This window comes from Rhinolophus sinicus, linkage group LG07, assembly GCF_036562045.2.
Source record: "Rhinolophus sinicus isolate RSC01 linkage group LG07, ASM3656204v1, whole genome shotgun sequence".
NCBI lineage: Eukaryota > Metazoa > Chordata > Mammalia > Chiroptera > Rhinolophidae > Rhinolophus > Rhinolophus sinicus.
Genome location: NC_133757.1, coordinates 41,391,457 through 41,413,310, shown reverse-complemented (window position 1 = coordinate 41,413,310; position 21,854 = coordinate 41,391,457). Strand labels below are relative to the sequence as shown.

Sequence of the window (21,854 nt, the reverse complement as noted above, 5' to 3'; positions counted from 1 at the left end):
TATGTATATCTTCCTAATAATTTCTCTTGTATTTTTGTTTGATCTATAATGCTTCTGGCATTCATCCTCATATTTTGTGGTTTGGGCTTTCAGCATTTTCCTTGTTTGGACTAAGATGGAATTGGTATTTTTTTGTTGCTTATATGTGATTTTTGAGGGAATGTGTGTGCTACAACTTTATATCTCCATTTGCATAAAAGGAAGTCCTGATTGATCATAATATTGATATAAATTCTATGATCAGAATAATATAGCAGGATTAAACAAGCTTGGGAACAAATAACGGTGACATTGTGTTTAACTAACATCATTAGTTAAACATTTACAGTGAGGATCAGGGTACACCTCCCCTAGTTCTGATTCTTCTAAGTCCACCACAGTAGTTCTCACCCCCTTCCCACAATGCCATATAATGCCACTCAGTATATGGCATTCTCTATAATAACTATGGGTCTAGAGTGGGCAATCTCCTAAATTGTTCTAATTAATTCATAACTAAGGGTGAAGTTCATTTTCGTCTATGGAACAAAAATACAAAAGAATAAATAAATAGGTTTGATTATAATCATAAGAAAAATCAGTTCTAAATTATGCATCATTTTTTGATGATGTTATTCAGGCCTTGAGTTTATCAACTCCGGAGTCAGTCAATTTCTGAATATCCTATTATATATATTTTTTTGTGTGTATTTTTTTATTTTTTAAGTCATATGTTCAATGTTTTATATTACATGCAACTGAAAGTGTCCTGATATATTTTGTCAAGCACAAAACTCAAGTGGTGAATGCAGATATGAACAGGCAGGCATTCTGGCGGAAGGGATGTTACCTTATGAGCCAGGCATCTTCAATCTGCTTTGGCTATCAGTCAGCAAGATTTATTTTCCCATGTTTAATGTATAATGTCATTTAGTCTTAAGTGAACGTCAATAAGAAAACTATAGCAATAAAAACTTGTAGCATTTTTTTATATTAATTTTTAATTTTTTATTAGTTTCAAGTGTCCAAAACAACATAGTGATTAGACATTTATATACTTCACAAAGTAATAACTCCAATAAGTCTATTACCCACCTGACACTGTACATAGTTATTAGAATATTATTGACTATACTCCCTATGCTGTACTATATATCTCCCTGACTATTTTTAATTATAGTTGACATTCAACATTATATTAGTTTCAGGTGTACAGCATAGTGGTTAAGCATTTATATAATTTATGAAGTGATCCCCTGATAAATCCAGTACCCAATCGGACACTATACAGTTTTTACAGTATTATTGACTATATTCCCCATACTGTATTTCACATCCCCATGACTATTTTGTGACTACCAATTTGTAGTTCTTAATCCCGTCACTTTTCTCACCCAGTCCTCCAAAGCCCCTCCTATCTAGTAACCATCAGTTTATTCTCTGTATCCATGAGTCTGTTTCTGTTTTGTTTATTCATTTATTCTGTTCTTTAGATTCCACATACAAGTGAGGTCATATGGTACCTGTATTTTTCAGTCTGACTTATTTCACTTAGCATAATACCCTTTAGGTCCTTCCATGCTGTTGCAAATGGTGAAATTTCATTCTTTTTTATGGCAGAGTAATATTCCATTGTATAAATGTACCACAATTTCTTTATCCAGTCGTCTATTGATGGGCATTTTGGTTGTTTCCATACCTTGGCTATTGTAAATAACACTGTAGTGAACATAGGGGTGCATATATCTTTTCAAATTAGTGTTTTGAATAAATACCCAGGAGTAAAATTGCTGGGTCATAAGGTAGTTCTATTTTTAATTTTTTGAGGAACTTCCATACTGTTTTCCATAGTGGCTGCACCAATTTACAGTCCCACCAACAGTGCACGAGGGTTCCCTTTTCTCCACATCCTCACCAACATTTGTTGATTTATTTATGATGGTCATTCTGACAGGTGTGAGGTGATAACTCATTGTTTATATTTGCATTCTCTGATGATCAGTGACATTAAGCATCTTTTTATATGTCTGTTGGTCATCTGTATGTCCTCTGTGGAGAAAGCCTACTCAAGTCCTCTGCCCATTTATTAATTAAATTGTTTTGGTTTTTTTGTTTGTGTGGTTTTTTTTGTGTGTGTTAAGTTGTATGAATTTTTAGTATATTTTGGATATCCGATGTGACACTGGCAAATATGTTTTCCCATTCAGAAAACTTGTAGCATTTTAATGTAATCAATAAATAGGCCACGAAACAGACCCAATATTGTATGGGAAGTTGGTATATGCCAGAATGTATAGAAGAATGTAAAGGAAGTATGAACTCTTCAAAAACAGTGTTGGGAGAATTGGCTATCCATAGAGAAAATAAAATGCTACCTCACCCAATGCATTAAAATAAAATCCAGGTGGATTAACTAAAACAACAGTCCAAATTAGTATTTTAATCTGTAATCACATTCTTTTGACTTCCTAAATTTGGTTACTTGTTACTCCACTGATTTCTGTTGCTTAATATTGCTAAGGAAAAGTCTGAGGCCTAACTGATTGTTTTCCTCTCTAGGTCATTTTCTTTATCCCAGAGATAAGGTAATGCACAACGTTTTATTCTATTAAAATATTAAAATTAAAGCTTTTATTTTATGGCGTTTACTTTTTTTTTTTCTGATTCACTGCATTGGATGCATATTGAAACATCTTCGAATTGCTTTAATCTGTAGTTTGTATAAGTTTTCTTAAATTTGTTTTCCACATTACTAGCTTCATTCTCAGCAAGATGAGTTTTAGATTGATTTTGTTCTTTAGTCTCTTATGTTTGTTTTAAAATCTTTTTATTTACATATTTTATCATCTTTTCTTTCACCCCTTGTTTTACAGAATCAATGCCCTCTTTAAGCATCAGCTTTTGCCTAACATTTTCTTCTGTTTCCAGCAGTTAGTCTTCCTTCTAAGTGTAATCTTCTTCTGCCACCTCCGTGCTATGTTTTTTAAAAATTAAATATTTTACCTCAATAGTTACGTACTCTTTACTTTTTATTTTTATTTTTCCAGTGTTTGATTGTATGTGAGTGAAGGCAACTACTTGCTAAAGAATAATTTGGTGAAATTTTTTTGACATCCCTCTACCTTTACCCTTTCCCACACCTCTTCCACCTCTTCTCCTAGTACCATTTGAATCTTAACCTTGGACTTGAACTGCAGAGCTAAATATTTACCATTTGTATTCTTTGTTCAGTCATTTCACCACAAAGGAGATTATGCAGGGAGGCATTTGGAGCAAAATCCTGCTGCAGTTAGAATGCAGTTTCCATGACTTCCTGGCAAATTTGTAAGCTTTTCCTCTGGGGATAAAGGGAGCTGGAACAGGGGAGGGGGAGAAATGGCCACAGCTATAGCATGGGAAAATGTAGGGAAAGAGAAAGATGCTTAATAGTCACTTAGGAAGTTTTGCTACAGTGATAGGTGATGTAACTATCTCACCAAGAATTTCAGTAAAAATATTACATTATTCTTGCATGCTCTTGAAATTGGAGTGCATTTTTATTTTTCAAATATGATGACATGCAGAAATAAGCCTTAAGGCAAGAACGGAACAGCTCATGAAGGCCCAGTTATAGAAAGGTTATTAAAAGATCTCTTAGTGTTATTTCTGTGTTTAAGTAGTTATTTCCAATTTAGTCCCTATCTTTTTTTCAAAAAAGATTTGGGTGGATCTGTAAATCAAATCAGGGTTACATTAAAACATGATTGATGGTAGTTAGGAGACCATTAGAAATGTATCCAGACTTTACCTGAAGTGTACTGCACAAATATGTTTTAATGATACTTTCATGTTTTGTTTCATTGGCTGCTTTAAGGAGCACAATTTTATTTTTAAAAGGTAGGAAAATGTGCTGATTTCCTACAATTTATTTAAATAGGTTTATAGCTTTGTAGACTATGATTTTGGCATACTTTTGTCAGTTAGTGACAGAACACCTAAATTATATTTCTGTTATGTTGAAAGGTATAGAATCCCATTTATAATAATGTTATTTTAAATGGAAAGTGAATGATTGGTTGCAAATATTTCAGGATTACTATTATAAAAAACCTCAAGAAAACTACTTTCCAAAGAGATGGCTGCTGACATAACACTGGTGTCTTTTATCCAAAATTGATGTTTTAAAATTTCAGATTACTTCAGGTGAATTCTATTCATGAGGCCTCTAAAGGTCAACCTATGTTGAAACTGGTTGTTTCCATATTGCTAACTGGTGGATCACCCTCTGTATCATTTCCTTTGTCTTAGACCGCACTTCTTAAAGATTAAAAACACTTTTATAATTTAGGTATTTAACAACAAAGAGAACCAATAATTGAAGAAAAAGAAGATTGTCACAGAAGGCATGATACATAGTACAACTTAAGATGTGGCAAAAAATAAATCTAAAAAGCATTTGTTTGCAATACCTTCTATTTAATATTAATTGCATTTAATATAACAATTTTTATTTAATGAATAATCAAAATAAATTGTAAACTATATTAAATAGCTGTAATTTGCCTCATATCATTTTGCCTAGTATTAAACACCTAATTTTTGCATTTTAATGACCAACAACATTTGGGATTAGTAATGGAAAATAATAGAATGGAAATGTAATGGAAAATAATATTTTTCTAAAGCATAAATAACCAGTGATACTAATAAAATGAATGTATTTTATTAATCAATTCTGACACTAAAAATCAGAATTTCCAATGAGCATTCATTTCTACAAAAATGGTAAAATCACCATGAAATACTTGTTTAAAAATCAGTGAGATATTTTATTGACTGACTAATACTTAAAAATTCAGATAGCAGTACGGCCAAATCACAAATCACCAGGATTTCCAGGCGCTGGAGGTGAACAGCATCTTGGAAAAAGGCCTGTCAGTGTCACCTGCTCTTAATATGCCTTCCCTTCTCAGATTTCTGTTCCAGCCAGTACATCTGTCACAGTTCCTTCTCAGTAGTAAATTGCCTCTATTCCATAATATTTGTGAGATTTGCAAATGATATCCACTGACAGAGTCATTTTCTATTTGTCCATTATGGTCCACAACACCCTGCTAACATCTGGAGGACTGGCCTGCAGAAATCTTACACTAGGATATTAAGGTCCAGAGCATCACATCATCCCCTTTCCACACATTATGGCCAATCAGGCTTCCATTATTAGAGTGAGATGATTTTTAAAATGAGTGATTGCTAGAAACACATTTTAGGAATTTGTGTGTTGGATACATCTGACCAGAGTTCTAAGTAAATGATCTACTATAGAAACCAATGTTCTTAAGAATGAGAGGTACATATATTAGAATTATTGCCTATAAATTCAGTTATACTCACGTTTTTAAGCAAAACGTATGAATCAGAGTAGGTTCTTACCCAATAAAAATCATAGGTGGATGGTTAATACTCCGTATTTCCCAAATAATAAAATATATTGACTACTAATATCATGGAAAAAACAACTTACTCTTTTCACAATGACACAGAAGACCGAAAGGTTCTTGTGCATAATGACAGTTTTAAGAATGAAAGAAAAAAGGAGAAGACAGTATATGCTAAAGGCTGCTTTTAACAATAAATCCCTACTCTCTGTTAATGTTAACAAATTAACAAGTTGGTTTGAAATGTACTTTTCCCATAAAGAAGACTGCTGAGCAGCACAACAAGGCAGTTGTTTGAAATTTTTGTGTTCCAGGAGTCTGGAGATATATATATATATATGTATAAATACATATACTATATATGTACTATTATATACAATAACATACATAATAGTACATGAATATATTATATATAAGATATATACATTACATAAAACATAATAACAAATATATTTGGTGTATATCTGGGTATATATATGCATATACATAGTATAATAACATATAATGGTCATTTATAGATGCAGAACTAAAACTGTTCTACATTTGGTTATAATATTGAAGGGCTTACCGTTGAACTCCATCTACATCCACTGCTAGCAGTTCAGTGATTTGAGCAACTGAAAGAAAATCTGGGGACAGAATCTTTTCGTGTTCTTGGAATTCATCATCTCTCTACCAAAGAAAAAGAAAAGTGGAATCAGTTATTTCAATCACATGTTTTACTTATTAATCCCAATGATATCAAAATTTGTTTTTACTGTAGTCTAGTTGCTATCAGGAAAAAATAAAAATAAAAACAACAGTCTCCTAGATAATCATTTTTCTTTTCTGTTTTTAAGTAATGGTACCTCTCTTCTGAAAAGTCCAATCTGTCTTGCACATTTAAAACCGGGTGATGGTTTTTCAATTAACAAATATTTTTGAATATCCACATATTCCTCATTGAATTTGGGGCTCAAGAGGAGGCAAAGTAAGAAAGACTTGCTAGCCTCAAGAAGCTTAACTTCTAGTGGGAGGAATAAACCAAGGATGACTTTAAAACAAGAAAATACAATGGTGAGTCATAAAAAACAAGCGGCAATCAGTCTAAAAAGAAGTGACAAAGGTAGAGCCAGGACAAGGAAAGTCTGTAGAGATGTGGTCCAGGAATGGACTTTGTGAGAATGGGCGTGGATAATGCCCCAGGTGAATGAAGACAGGGCTGTTGGGTACCAGTTCTGAAAATGTAAAGTAGTTCACAGTGGTGCCTAGGGTACAAGGAGGGGGGGACCAGTTGGACCTACGTGGGAAGTCGGCAATGGGAACCTCTTGTGGGAGATCTTACATTTAATAATTCAATAAATATTTACTGAGTGATTACAAGATGCAAGATACTGTGCAAGTTATCGTAAATATTTTAGGTCCTGGCTGGTTGAAGAATGAGAGGATGAAGAGTTTGTTTTTGGTAATATAGGCAATAAAGAACCTGAAGTAAGAGTAATTTGTAGCAGGGTGAAGGAAAGACAGGAGCAGAGAAAGGACACAGAGGAAGAGTTAAATGGAAAGGTCGTTATTGTGATAACTATGTATGCTGTCAAATGGGTACTAGATTTATTCGGGTGATCACTTTGTAAGTTATATAAATGTCTAATCACCATGTTATACACCTGAAAGTAATAATATTGAAAAAATATATATATCAGAAACAAAACAACAAAACCAGTTCAGGAATGAGGCATTGGGCTGCAATGGAAAAGAAAAGAAAGAGGTCAATGCAACATGTTACATATGCGGGACCAAAAGATGGAAAAATGAATGGAGATTCTGAGTTTCTGAACTAAGTGATTGGAAGAAAAAGGGATACTGAGGGCCTCCAATCGCATATATGCCACCTGTGTGTGAACTAGACAAACACAGCCTCTCTGGGTGCAGGAAGTGCTAAAAGTCTTAAGTGACATAGATAGCCCTGTGCCCAAGTGCACCACTTGTGAATATATTTTCACCTCCTGCTCAACCCTCAGCCCAGTTCTTTTGTTCAGAGGATAATCTGCAAATCTGTACGTGGCACTCTTGTTACACAAAATAGAAATAGGAGCTTTGGAAGATGATGCTAGTTTTAAGAAGGCAAGATGATGAGTTTAGTTTCAGTGGTTGAGTTTAAGATGGAATATGCCTATCAAGGAAGAAACGTTTAGAGGTTAATTAGAAATGCTAGAGTCAGAAAGGTCAAGTTTAAATTTAGGAATCACTGCAAGGGTGAAAGTGCCCAAAGCCAGAGCAGGAAGAGAAAAGCTGTGAATGGGGATGGAAAAAGAGACAGAAATAAGGGTACCAGAGGCAGCTTCACAACAAAAAGGATTGTGAGATTTTCGGGCGAGAGGGGGCAAATGTTTTCAATTCAACAAACAGTTATGTATCCTTCCATGTAAATGGACTCCAATAAATAAGAAAAGCAACAAAATGCTGTGCTATAAATAAAACTATGTCCCAATTTTTCCTTATTCTTTTTCCAGATGACAAAAATCAAAGCTAACACTTATTGGAAATGGTAATCAGCTTAAAGTTTGTATTTTATAATAGGTTATTATATTTTTATTCTTAAAAATATCATTTAGAAATAAAAGATGCTACTTTATTAGCTATTTTTTTGTAATCTAAGGTTAGGAAATTAACCTAAACTAGGTCAGTCTATTGGATTATAATCTCCAAAAGACAAAAATATCTTAGGCTTCCATAGTATCCACCTAATGTATAATACCTTGTACCTAGTAGGCACTCGAACACTTGTAATTGATGTAAATAAACTCAGTTTTTAGGTAGGATAGTATTTTAGTCCATAATATATGGCTACATATTTGTTTAAATGTTTGTTGGTTATATATATATATATATATTAGTAGCAGTAAAGTATAATTATTCCTTCACTGTCAATCCCATTAGATTATAAATTCCTCAGGGACAGTCTTTCAATGTTTTACTTCTTTTTAGAATTCTGCAGATCCTAGTTATGTCAACATAGGTTGCTAATAGACTGTCTGAATTCATCTCCATCACATGATGACACTGTTATATGATGCAGCACGATGAAAAGCAGGACTTGGATTTAGAAATCTCATGAGGTTTGAATACTAATTAATTTTGTGACTTACAGCAAGTCATTTGAACTTAAATTTGGATTCATCTTAAAAAAATCATTTTGATATGTTTTAATACACACAAGATTGCTATCATTATTAATAATGAATAAAGATATACATGAAAGGTACATTATACAGACATTCAGATCAATTTTATTAAATTTTTTATGGATAGGAAAATATAGGTCACACAGTGACTATATGAAGGAGAATATAACAATCTTAACCTTTAGTACAAAAATAATTCTAGCTAAGATGCCTAATATTAGTGCTTCATTTATACTAAAACTTGATAGCTTACGATAATCATCTTGTAGGAAGGTTTGCCTCTGCTTTTTGTTTTCTTTGTTTTAAATTGAATTCCTGGATCTATTTTAAACTACTGCTCCTTTGTGTTTGTTTATACACTGCCTTGCACCAGAAAGGATATAAGGTGGTTAAAAATCTTTAATCTTTCAACACAGACATTCTGATTTGTACAAATTAAAGATACAACAGAAAATTCATGAATAGGCTAATAAAAATGTGGATATGTAAATTGTGGCTTTCTCTGTAAAATTACATCTCTGACTAGGAAAATATGTTAGCTAAACCACACTGTAACTCATTTTACTCCACCACCTGGTGGATTTTAGCAGTTATTCTAGAAGCAATGAAATTGTAAGCCTGATGTTTGCAAGATCATCTTTTCTCTGAATTTTTTCTCTAACGTCACCTAAACCTTCCACATTGTATATATGTCTTCCTTCTAGAATGTAAGCTTTCTGGGGGCATCTTTGTAGCCATTACTGGCAGTGTCTTTAAAGAGTCTTAACAAATGTTCATTAAGAGAAAGATACCATGGAGGATAAGCAAGATGGCGCAGTAGGTAAACGCGGTGTTTACCTTCTGTCATAGCCACATCACAATTACAACTAATCTACAACCATTATTGAGAATTGTCTGAAAGCAAGCTGAACTGAAGCCTTTCAACTAAAGACTTGCAGAAGCCACCTCCAGACTGGTAGGAAGATCAGAGACAAGGAATGGGCTGGTCCCACACCTATGTGTGACCATTAAAGATCGGGAGGGCTATTTCGGCTGTGGGGGTCCCTACCATCCCCTACCCTACCCCTCCCAACTTTTGGGCACACCCAGGCGGCTTCCAGTGACTTTTTCATGCAGACAGCCTGCCTTGGCTCAAGCTGCACTTTCCTAGGGTCTCTCAAAGGTTCGCGGAACCCAGACAAGCAGCATCTGGATTGAACGTGTCCTGTACCTCTGCCTGAGCAGACCTAAGCTGGCACTGGAAGCAGCCGGCCTTGGTTCGCAGCTTGGCCTCTCAAGGAGCTTCTAAGCACAGCATGGGAGGCAGCCATCTGCAGATTTCTTCTGGCTCCCGCTGGGTGGCCCTGGGTGGGGTACAGGCTATGGCTGAAGTAGACCTACACTGGGTCCCCTCCAAGGTGATCCTGGGGCCGGCATCCCCAGTGGCCAGCTTCAAAATGAGCTAGAGCATCATCCAGCTGCCTCCAAGTACAACACACCCAAGGGGAGGATTGGGCAGGCACCAGAGTCCTGCTGAGGCAGGTCCTGCTCTGTAGCATTAGCCCCTGCACAACAGCTCTGCCACTGTAGTCAAGGCCAGTCTTCACAACCAGTGAGCCCAAGGGTCAGTCCCTCCCACTGATGTGCGATTATCAACCAAGGCTAAACTACAAGAGGTAGGCACACACAACCCACACAAGGGGACACAAGGGAGACTGCCTCATTTGCCACCTGGAGGGCGTGGCTCAGGTGACAAGAAAGACTGAGGCACTGAACCCCAGAGCACACCTACTACATAAGGCCACTCTACCAAGACCAGGAGGCATAACAGCCCTACCTAATACATATAAACAAATACAGCAAGGCAGCCAAAATGGGAAGACAAAGAAACATGTCCCAAATAAAAGAACAAAACAAAGCTCCAGAAAAAGAATTAAGCAAAATGGAGATAAGCAATCTATCAGATGCAGCGCTCAAAACACTGGTTATAAGAATGCTCCGTGATTTCAGGGAGAACTTCAACAGAGAGATAGGAAGCATAAAAATGGAGATGGAAACCATAAAGAAGAACCAGTCAGAAATAAAGGATACAATAATAGAAAAAAAGAATATATTACAGGAAATCAACAGATTAGATGAATCAGAGGATACAACCAGCGATGTAGATGATAAGGTAGCACAAAACTCCCAACCAGAACTGCAGAAAGAAAAAAGAATCCAAAAAATTGAGGAGAGTTTAAGAGGTCTCTGGAACAATATCAAGCGTACCAATATTCGCATTATAGAGATACCAGAAGGAGAAGAGAGGGGGAAGGAATTGAAAACCTATTTGAAGAAATAATGACAGAAAACTTCCCTAACCCGGTGAAGGAAATGGACATACAAACCCAGGAAGCACAGAGAGTCCCCAACAAGATGAACCCAAAGAGGCCAACACCAAGATAAATCATAATTAAAATGCCAAAGGTTAAATACAAAGAGAGAATCTTAAAAGCAGCAAGAGAAAAGTAGTTAGCAACCTACAAGGGGGGCCCCCATAAGACTGTTAGCTGATTTCTCAATAGAAACTTTTTAGGCAAGAAGGGAGTGGCAGGAAATATTCCAAGTGATGAAAAGCAATGACATACAACCAAGATTGCTCTACCCAGCAAGGCTGTCATTTAGAATTGAAGGACAAATAAGGAGCTTCCCAGACAAGAAAAAGCTGAAGGAGTTCATCACCACCAAACCAGTATTACAAGGAATCTTAGAGGGACTTCTTTAAGATGGGAGCGGGGTTAAGGATGGGTGAAAGAAGAAGGGATTGAAAAATTGTTATACAGTAATCATGGAGATATAGGGTATAGCATAGGGAATATACTCAATATTATTGTAATAACTAGGTAAGGTGCCAGATAGGTACTAGACCTATCAGAGTGATAGATGGGAATGGGGTTAGGGGCAGGGTGAAAAAGGTGAAGGCATTAAGAAATACAAATTGGTAGTTAATACAGTATGGGGAATATAATCAACAATGTTGCAAAGATCATGTAAGGTGCCAGATGGGCACTGGACTTATCAGGGGGATCACGTCACAGACTGTGTAGATGCCTGACCAATGTTCTATGCATCTGAAGGGCTGAATATAGTTGAATGTCAACCCTGACTAAATATATAGGTATATAAAGTCACAGGATGTAGAGTATAACATAGGGAAGATAGTAAATGTCAGAGGGGTAGTAGCTTGGGGGTTGGGTTATCACTTTATGAGGGGTTTAAATGTCTATTACATTGCTTTGTACAACCGAAACTAACAAAAAATTAATTAATTAAAAATTCTAAAAAAAAAAAGAGAGAAAGATAACACATTTCACCAAAGATGACTAAAGAGGGTTTTCACAATCATAGAGAACATAGAGAGATCTATAATTTCCAGTTTGAAAGACTTTCTTCAAGTCTGAAAATAAATGAACTAAGGAGCAGCACTGTGTTGAACCATGTTGGAGCCTGAGGCAAAAGGGAAAAAAAATCAGTAATACTAATGCAGTGTTTATTTAAAACTTTGATCCATTATGGATTTTTTTACATTAACTTTGTTTTTTTTTAAATATTGCATTAAAATATAGTTTATCTTGACTATTGAATTTTCTGGCATTCTTTAAATTCCATGCCCTAGGAGACTGCCTCACTTGCCACGCTAAAGAGCAAATTTAAGGAAAAGAAGAAAAAAATTAGTTGAAAGAAAGATAAGTAAAAGCCAGAGCTAGTTCTTTAAAACAATCATAGACAAATCTTTTGCAAATAGGATTAAAGAATAAAGAAAAAATATATGCCACATTAAATGGAATTACATTTAAAAGGTACAAGAAAATGGGTGATTTCCTAGGAATATATAAGTTACCAAATTTGACCAGGGGTAAGGAGAAAAAAAAAACGGAACTGACCATACATGAAGTAACCTGGAAGTTTACTTTTTAAAAAGTCACCATGCCCAGAGTTTTACACTTGAAGTTTTAATAAACAAGAACACAAATTCTAAGTGTAATAATTACAGACTGTAGATAATTAACTTTTAAGTCAGCATAGTCTACACACAGAAACCTGAACTAGCACAAAAAGAAAATTATAAACCAAAATCAATGAATTCAGATGCAAAAATTCTAATTAAATACTATCTTAGAAAATTGAGTCCAGCAGTGTACTAAAAGAATAATAATAAGCTATCACTGTGACCAAATTAATTTCAGAAATGCAAGGATGGATCATTACGAACAACTCTACCATACTTTTTATGTCAAATTAAATAAAAATTTATATATATATGTATATATATGTATATATATATATATATATACACACACACATCTATCTATCTATCTATCTATCTATCTATCTATCTATCTATCTATATGAGAGAGAGAGAGAGAGAGAGAGAGAATTCAGCAGCAAAACTCTCAGTAATATATGAACAGAAAAAGATAGCTAAACATGAGAAAATTATTTGCAAAACATCATATTGAATGGTGAAATACTGAAGTCATTCTTATAAAAACCGGGAACTAAAATGGGATTTCGGCTAGTAACATTATTGTAATTCAACACACTATAGAGGTTTTAACTAATAAAATAAGAAAACTAAATAGATAGCTTAAATATTAGAAATGAAGAAATTTTTATAAATCTTTATTTGAAGATCACATGGTTGCACACCTAAGAAACTTGACATTGTATTAACATGGTTTGAGCTAATAAGATATTTGATAGATGGTTATATAAAACATAAATATGTAAAGGACATTCGCTTTTCTCTATATGAGAAGTTAATCAGAAATGGAAATAGCAAAACTTGATTGAACTATACTTGGTTATAAATATAACAAAAAAGGTATAGGATAGTAAAAATTTAATAACAAGATTTTATAAGAGATTTATTGGAAATCTTCAAATTTAAAAAATTAAATCCTTCCCACATTATAAATGTAATGCAATGACAATCTCAAATCTGAATTGTATTATTCTGAACTCCACAAAATAATTTTTTTAAATAAAATGGTATGACACTGACAACGGAAAAATTGGTCAGTGGAAAAGAATAAAGAATCCAAAAATGTGCTTTGATACAAAAATACATGTACATTTTTGGATTCTTTATTCTTTTCCACTGACCAGTTTTTCCATTCTGTGTCAGTGCCATACCATTTTATTTTAAAAATAAAATTTCTGATACAAATGCTTACATATAAATTTATACACAGATGTCTGAGTACACACATACACACACACATTTGTTTGGATTCTATAATCCATTCCATTGACTATTTTGTCCATTCTTGTGCCTATTCATGTATACAGGTATTATGATAACGGCAGTCAGTCCATTCTCAGTAAGATAGAGGTTGGTTTATTCAGTAAATGAAGCTGACTGACTTGATGGCTCATGTCTACAAGAAAACAAAATTACATCCTCATTTCAAATACACAAAATACATTTACGAAACATTAATTTTAGCTGTGTTAAAGACCTAACTTTAGTAAAGTTAAACTTTAAATATTAGAAAAAGATTGAAGATTATCTGTTCAACCTGAAAGGGAGGCTGGAGAGGGGAGAAGTAGCAGGACTTTTTAAATAAGCCAGGAAACCCAAAGACAAATAGTAAGAAGGAAGACAAGCCCAAATGTTTGTCGATATCTCCACACCCACCAGCCAGTATTCCCAGAGGTTCTCAGTGTCTGATAAATACTCCTGCTGTATAGTAACATTTTGAGGTATGTTAGTACTGTTTGCTCAACAATATTTTAAGTGATATTTAGGTGTCCTCCCCATGGTCCTGCATAGGCTGAACTACACTATGTGTTGTGAATGGCTTCAATAAATGCCTGAGTAACAATGAAACTGCAGAAATCTGATCATTTTCCTGCTCAAATTGAGCCCCAAGTGTTTCTCCCTAACTTGCCAATGATGGGGTGGGGGCTGTTTTCAAGGTCTGTAGTGACCCTTAGTTTAGAGAAAATTGTCTTTGGCTTCCTCTTGGCCATGTTGAGGATCTCAAAGACAAGTGACACTCATCTTTCCCTCAAGATTATGTACTGTGTTTCCCCGAAAATAAGACCGGGTCTTATATTAATTTTTGCTCCAAAAGATGCATTAGGGCTTATATTCAGGGGATGTCATCCTGAAACATCATGCTAGGGCTTATTTCCCGGATAGGTCTTATTTTTGGGAAAACACGGTAGGTGTCCTCCTGTGCTGATAAAGACCCGAATGCATTGAGTAAATGTCATCTATTTGGGGATGTGGTAACCCTAAAGGAACATTACTCAGAAAAAGCAAATGGAAATATGGGAAATAATCATTTACATTTTCTTTTAGGTCTCTGATGTGAATATAGCCCTTTTTAAGTATAATACTCAAATAATTATATTTCTAAAATAGTATTTTAGAAGATATTAAGAAAGTCAGTTTATGAACAAACTTTTGCTAAAAGACTGGTGATTGAATTTTAAGTATTTATAAACTCTTTTCCAAATTCACTTATAAACTCCTTTCACTTACACATCTATATATAGCAAATATTTATTTTCAGATTTTTGTTATTTTTCTATTCTTGTGCATTTATTCAGACATCCACTAACAGTTTAGTCTTTTAGAGGGAGGCATTTACTCCAATGTTACTCCTAGCATGTTGAATTCAGAAAGTTGGCAAGAAGAGTTTATGCAATGTCATATGAAAAATATTTTCCTGGACTTGCAATTCATGTCTACTTGTTCACAGTATCTCAGAGAGTAGATTTTAGTTTATGATAACTACCTCTCCTGGCATATGTCAGACCACCTATGATCTTAATTAGATATCATACTTTATTGAGTGCCTACTATGTGATTGGGAGAATTGGTTGTTTTTATTCTAGGTATTGGCAACAAATAACAAATGGGAAACCTCCGACTATTGAAAGCTTATGCTTAACTTCCGATTGACTTGGCAAGAAAAATATTTCACTACTGCTTGGCTCAGATGACTACGTGATTTATTAGCTAAGTCAATTTGGATACCGAATTTATTAGAAATGACACTGTGAGGGAACTGTCTTTGGGGGAATCAACTCTGGAAAGATCTGAGAAGAACCTTTCAGTATCCAACTGAAAAGCTGTGGCCTTGGGAACAGATTCAAAGACAGAGTTTTTTTTGCCATATTTTCCATCTAACCCCTAAACCCCAGGCAGTACAAATGGACGGCTGGCAGGACTTGTCATTCTAATATATGATACAGTCCTATGGATCAATTGTCTTCTCTGTGAACTGCAAGTATTTTGCTTCCATTAGAATGGAAAACGGAGTTTCTACCATGCAGCACATTAACCTAAGGTTAGTCTTAGTAACTGAGCACAGCTAAGTAAGTCCGAGTTCCAATTGGTTTTTTCCGTTTTTTTACTAACTAAAAGATTGTGTATATCCTAAATTGTTATACACCTGCTCCTCGAAGAAGTTAACAAATGTGCAGATAGTACTAACATGGTAGATAATCATCTAAGGTCTATAACTAGCTCTCTCATCTGACTCATCCATTATAAAAAAGTGAATTTTTTTCCCCCTGGAGCATAGCACTTCTTTGCATCTTTAAAAAAAATTATACGGTATTTCTTTCTCTTTTTTTTTTTTTAAGTACAGATTCTTTAAGACCCAAATTGTCTGAGTCTTCTTAGAAAGGATGTTATCTACATGGATAAGTATATGTAAGTGTACAATGACAATTGTTCATTATCGTAAGTTTTTGTATATATTTAAATAACAATTTGATTGCAAAATTTCCTATGCCTCTTTTGAAATTCTTTTACTTACATTAGAAATCACAAGGGAGTAACTGGCTTAGTAACCAGTTTATCACATTACAATGTGTTTTTAATGTATGCTAATTTCAAAAGGCTCATAGGAGAGTCAGCATGCCTTAGCTGTCTGCATAGGAGTATAGTAATGGGAAGAAATCTAGATTGGGAAGGACTTTGCATATCTTTGAACAAAGCACAAAATTACTGGTGCCTTGCTCAGAGAATTTCTTCATTTATAAAATTGCAACTAATACTTATCTACTGCACAAAGAATGGTGTTTAGGCTAATAAGGGAGTTGAGCATAGCAATGTTAATTACATTATTTACCTTTGGAGACTTAAAAAACTAAAGAAAAAAAGTCATAGAAACCACGTGGTGGTGTCAGTATGTGAAGACTTAAATATCTTTTAGTAGTAGCTGGTGAAGCAGATATGTTCTTAATTAAAATCTCAGGATACCAAGCTGATGAGTAATTAGTTACCTAAAACCCATTTATTATTGGGAGCTGATATTGGGAGGGGCCTAAAGATAAATACTGTACACAAGAAACCACTGGGGCCCAAGGAGTTTAAACAACTTTGCTGAACACAAGCTGATCATGAGTAACTAAGTCATAAGCCGGAAGGTTGATTTTCCAGGTGCTCCTCCATTGTCCTGCCTCTTATCCTGTATGTGGGTATGTATACATTTATAGAAATGGTAAAATAAGGGAAACACAAAGCCCTGCCCTTCAAATATTAAACAATCCACTACCAAGAAAGAGTTATTATTCCCTTACACCGTTTGAACCATCGGAACGGTGATCATTGCAAAAGAACTAGTAGAAATTTCCAAAAGGGACTGGCCCATTTAAAATTCCAAGATCCCTTTTTAAGGCAGAGAGCCTAGGGAGACGCTCATACAGAGGTCATTTGGGCCTGGAACCGTCCCATGGAAGAATTTCTAATTCATATTCGAGGGCACTTTGCCGGGGCGCTAGGGCGGATCCGACGCGGCAGGAAGCAGGGTCTGCGGAATGCGGGGCATACCTGCGCGACCCCAGCTCGCCTCCCGGACCCCCAACTCAGTCCGGGAGAGCCCAGCGTCGCCCGGGGCACGCTCCCAACTCCGCAGCCAATCGGGCGGCAACCCCAGCCCGGGCGTGGGGCGCCTCCTCCCGACTGGCCTCCGCCGCAGGCCCTGCGGGCCGGGAGCGTGCGTTCGGGGGTCGCAGGTACCGGGAAGGGGCGACGTACCTCCGACTCGGTCGAGGTTCTCACCGGGGTCAATGCTGCTGGGGTCGTCCCCCCGGGAATTGTCCCCCCAGGAATAGCCATGATCTTGCCCCAGCTAAGCGGCCCTCTGTCGCCTAGGCAACTGGGGCGGGGCCGGGGTCGCGGGGCTGGAGATTGGATCCCAAGGCAAAGCGGCTTCCGGCTTCTCAGCCTGGGCCCCGTAAGGGCTGGGGTCCCGCCGTGGGACCTGAAAGCAAAGGGGAGTCCGGGGGGAGGCCGCTGCAGGGCATTGTGCTGGGAAGGCCTGCAACGGGGGTTTGAATCACAGAGTAGAGACAAACTCTTTCTTTTAATAAAGTGAAAACAGGAGGGCGGGGGGAGTCATTTAACAGCCATTTAAATGAGCTAATATGTGGAAGTGTCTAATGCTAACACATAGAATGTTCTCATTATTAAAGTGGGGAAGTTTATCGTTGATTGACATTTGATATTAAGGAATTATTGAAATTTTAAGGTGTATGATGTTACTGTTGTGTTTAGAAAGAAAACAGTGTTCTTATCTTTCAGAAATACATACTCTAAAGATTTAGTGATGATGAAATGATATCATGTCTGGATTTGCTCCAAAATAATAATGGGAAGGCCATGAGAAATGAGTGAAAGTATAGTACATGAATCAAGATTGGGTACATGGTGAGAGGTGGTCATTCTACGTCCCTTTCTATTTTATATATGTTTGAAATTTTCCATAATAAAAACATTTTAAACAATATAATTAGTGGCAGTATGAGTATTTCTCTCTGGATAATACCTGCTTTGAAAATGAAATGTACTCTGCTTATATTTACCTGCATGGGGGCTGCTATGCAAGAAGTTTAATCAGACATCAAGTGCTTCAGTTTTCCCATTTGTAAAATGGGGTAATACCTGTCTGCTTCACAGCATTAGTATGAGGATTTAACAAGTTAATACATCAGAATGTTTAAAACAGTGTCTGGCACCTATAAGTGTTAGATATTGTTAGGATTAGGATTAGTTTGTATTACGTTTCTCCTGACTTTGTCCATCCTGTTTACAGCTGCCAGGATAATACTGCATCTTGGACCGCTTCTTATATTTTCCCATTGTCTTTCAGACCAAATTGAACAGTTTAGCTTTACATAACCTCATGATGATAGTGCCTTTCCCCCCAAATTGTTTCACAGTTCAAATGTTGCACACAATTTGTACCGTCAAGTTGTGTTCATGAATTGTTCTTAGTTTTGTATATGTTTGGCCAATCTTGCAAGTGAATTGTAGTGTCCTCCTTTATTTTTTCACTCCTAAAAAAACTGGTTTAGTTCTTAACACAGAGCATGCATTCAACAATGCATTTATGACTTCCAACCCTGTTTAAAAAGGACTATTAGTAGAACTTCCTCAAGTTAGTGGAAATATAGTCATTTTTTAGTGATTGCCAGGGTTAATACAAGAGCTACCACCTTACAAACTCATTACAATGTGTAATTATTTGATTGTTTCCTCCTGATTGCTGCTTCAAAGAAATTGAAAATAGCAAATCATCTGCTAGGCAAGAAGTCTCCACATTCTTTAAATTTAGCGTTTGGTAAAGTGCTAAAGCATTTATTTCTCTAAACTGAAATTCTAGTTTCCTCAGAGATCTGATTTATTTTTCTGGCCTTTAACTGTCCTGCCATTTCTTTGACAGTTGTTAGGTTTTCTGCGCCCCTGTTTTAGACCCCAGAAGTAGACGGAGTACTCCATTAAAGATGGAATCAATTTTAACCGTGATGGGAAGTTTACCTCAAGAAGGGGGGAGATTGTTTTGTAGGAATTCCAATTTTACTGTATTTAATGTTATAATTTATTGGAGAAGTTAGTTTTGAGTAGATAATTTAATTTTATGGGGCACATTCTTTTTTTTTTCCGGCCCAGTAAGGAGTGGTGTTGAAAACCCATTAGCCTGAGGGTTACTTTTAATTTGCACGAGTTGAAGCTGATTTTAGCCTCCTCCTGTTTTCCTCTTGAGGCACCAACAAGGAAGACAAATCTTAGTAGGCAATACTCTTTCTAACATGGAAAAGTCAGTTAAGTCTTCTTTCTCGGGTCTCTTTTGAAGATAAAGGCTTCTAACCAAAGCCTGAAAAATTCTATTTGTTAGTTTATGGTTTTAGGGCCAGAAGAGAAAAGGAAACAGACTTGTATTTTACAATTATTTTTTTAGAAGTCCTCTGACTTTTACTTTATCACAGAGAAATATAGGGTAGTTTCACACTATGATTTGATCAATTGGTTTGGCCCCTGTTCTAACGAAAGTACTCCAATCTAAACACCTCTAAACCTATGAGTAGCATATTTTACAAATGGAACCGATTTTCTTGAAAAGAAGTATTGTTATAATTTTCCCAATTTGAGTACTGGATGTTTAACAGAAAATACTTTTAAATATCAGAGAAACATTTAGGAAAGGACTAGATAATTCTATGATGGATATTGATTGTCTAGTGTGACAATATATGGCACTGAACACAGACTGTGAAATTTTGTCTATCCTCTTAGGGTAAGGAAACATTTCTACTCTACTCATCAAAGTTGCTATGTTACAGGCTCATTGTAAGATGAATGAAGTTCTTTACCAATAAATGAAATAATGTCACTAATTCAATTAATGGCATATTAGTAGTTCAAACATTGTGATTCCTGAGGTTTTCAATCTATTTAAGTCACACCCCTGATAGTCTTACGTGGATCAGGCTGGAAAAATTCCAATTTGTCCTTTAAATGGTACTGAAAGACCACAAAGTTCTGGAGGTGAAGGTTAGATAATATTGTATCTTAGCCTTGAAATACATTGAAATTGTTAGATATAGAAAAATATGAACAGCATTTTAATTTGTGACTAATTTCCTTTATTCTTTGTAACATTTAATTTTAGCAAAGAAAGTGTTTTAATAGCTAATCAATTTTGAAATATGTTTAGTTTCCTTAAACTTTTATCCAATCCTCAAATCTGGTCTTATCAAGTGCCTTAATCTATTCAAGTTCTATGTGAAAACATTTTAAAGCCTAACCTTAATAAAACACTTTTAGGAGATGGCACAGTAAACCTACTGTAGTAGAATACATTCTAAGACTAATTATTATGGGGGGTGGGGAGTAATGATTTCCAATAAATGGTACGATTTTGACAGTGTTCATGTAATACTGCAATTTGTCTTCAAAACTCTATATTCTCCCATTGTGGGTAGATTTGATGTATTCTCTTTCTATAAAGATCTTCTTTATAGTAGATCTTTATGCCACTTAGATAAAAATTATAAGGTTTTTTGCCTAAATCAGAAAATACTCTTTTCCTGTCCAGGTAACTTTTTAAGATAGTTTAACTCGTTCCTTTTCTTCCCGATCAACTTATTGAAAAAGTGGTCTCTTATTCATGCCCTGCCATCAGTCTCTTACTTCCTTTGCTCTCCTAAACCAGTCTACTCAAGGGTTGCCACTGGGTCCCATTTTCCTTGGTGTGTGGACATTGTCTGTTTGCCCTTCATATTCACTCGCTACCTTCTCCACTTGACAATGTGCTCTGGAAGGCTTACCCTTATGGACTTTATCAGCTGGATCTGTCACATTCCTTGCCCTCTGACTTGTGGTTGGGTTTGATCAATGGAAACACCAGCAGGAGGTTGGATGGGTGGAAGAGTGAGGTCAGGGTCATCATTCTCCCTGCAGAATTGTAGGCTGGGAGTAGAGGGTTCCTACACCAACGGTCTTGAAGGCCACTGCCTGTCCCTCAGCCTCAGCTACAGCTCTCTGTGGGTTTTGGTAATCATCACCCCCTTACCCCTTCAGGCCGAGGAGTGGTGATGGCTCCCTCCTGTGACTAGCTCTTGTTGGTTTGCCTTATGTCTGCCCACATTTTTATAAATAGCTCCTTTACTAAACATTCCTCAGTTCCCAGCTTTATGCCATCTGTTTCCTGCTGGTACCTTGACTGATACAGCAAAAATGAACTCCAAAACATTTAACACAGAAGACTAAGTCTGACTTGTTCAACACCATTGCTGTCTACCACTTAGTGGTTGTGCAATGAGTAGTATTGTCTGTCAGTGACCTTGTACAATTATCTAGCTAGAACCGCATCTCACCCCCACCCCACTTTCCACATGGAGGCACTGCACCCAAGTTCAACTACCCTCAGGATTGATAGGACACATTTAACTACTCATGCAGCTTGTGCTAACCACGTCCTGGGCATCTGTCTGTCCTAGACAACATGTGTAAACTGCTGGCTCCCTAAAT

The 21,854-nt window shown here is 36.1% G+C and overlaps 1 protein-coding gene across 10 annotated transcripts in view; it reads right to left on the bottom strand.

Annotated features, from left to right (window-relative positions):
• CABCOCO1 (ciliary associated calcium binding coiled-coil 1) overlaps positions 1 to 21,854 on the bottom strand; it is a 442,260-nt gene that overhangs the window by 114,366 nt on the left and 306,040 nt on the right. For 5 of the 10 annotated variants that reach the window (XM_019731904.2, XM_019731906.2, XM_019731902.2 and 2 more), the window contains exons 1-2: positions 17,580 to 17,865; positions 5,965 to 6,068 (exon numbers count right to left, since the gene is read on the bottom strand). In XM_019731904.2, the coding sequence (XP_019587463.2) occupies positions 5,965 to 6,068; positions 17,580 to 17,660 (185 nt within the window). In that variant the 5' untranslated portion in view covers positions 17,661 to 17,865. Of the gene's footprint in view, positions 1 to 5,964; positions 6,069 to 17,579; positions 17,866 to 21,854 lie in introns of those variants that run through there. The other 5 variants (XM_074339483.1, XM_074339487.1, XM_074339484.1 and 2 more) reach the window with 1 other exon arrangement.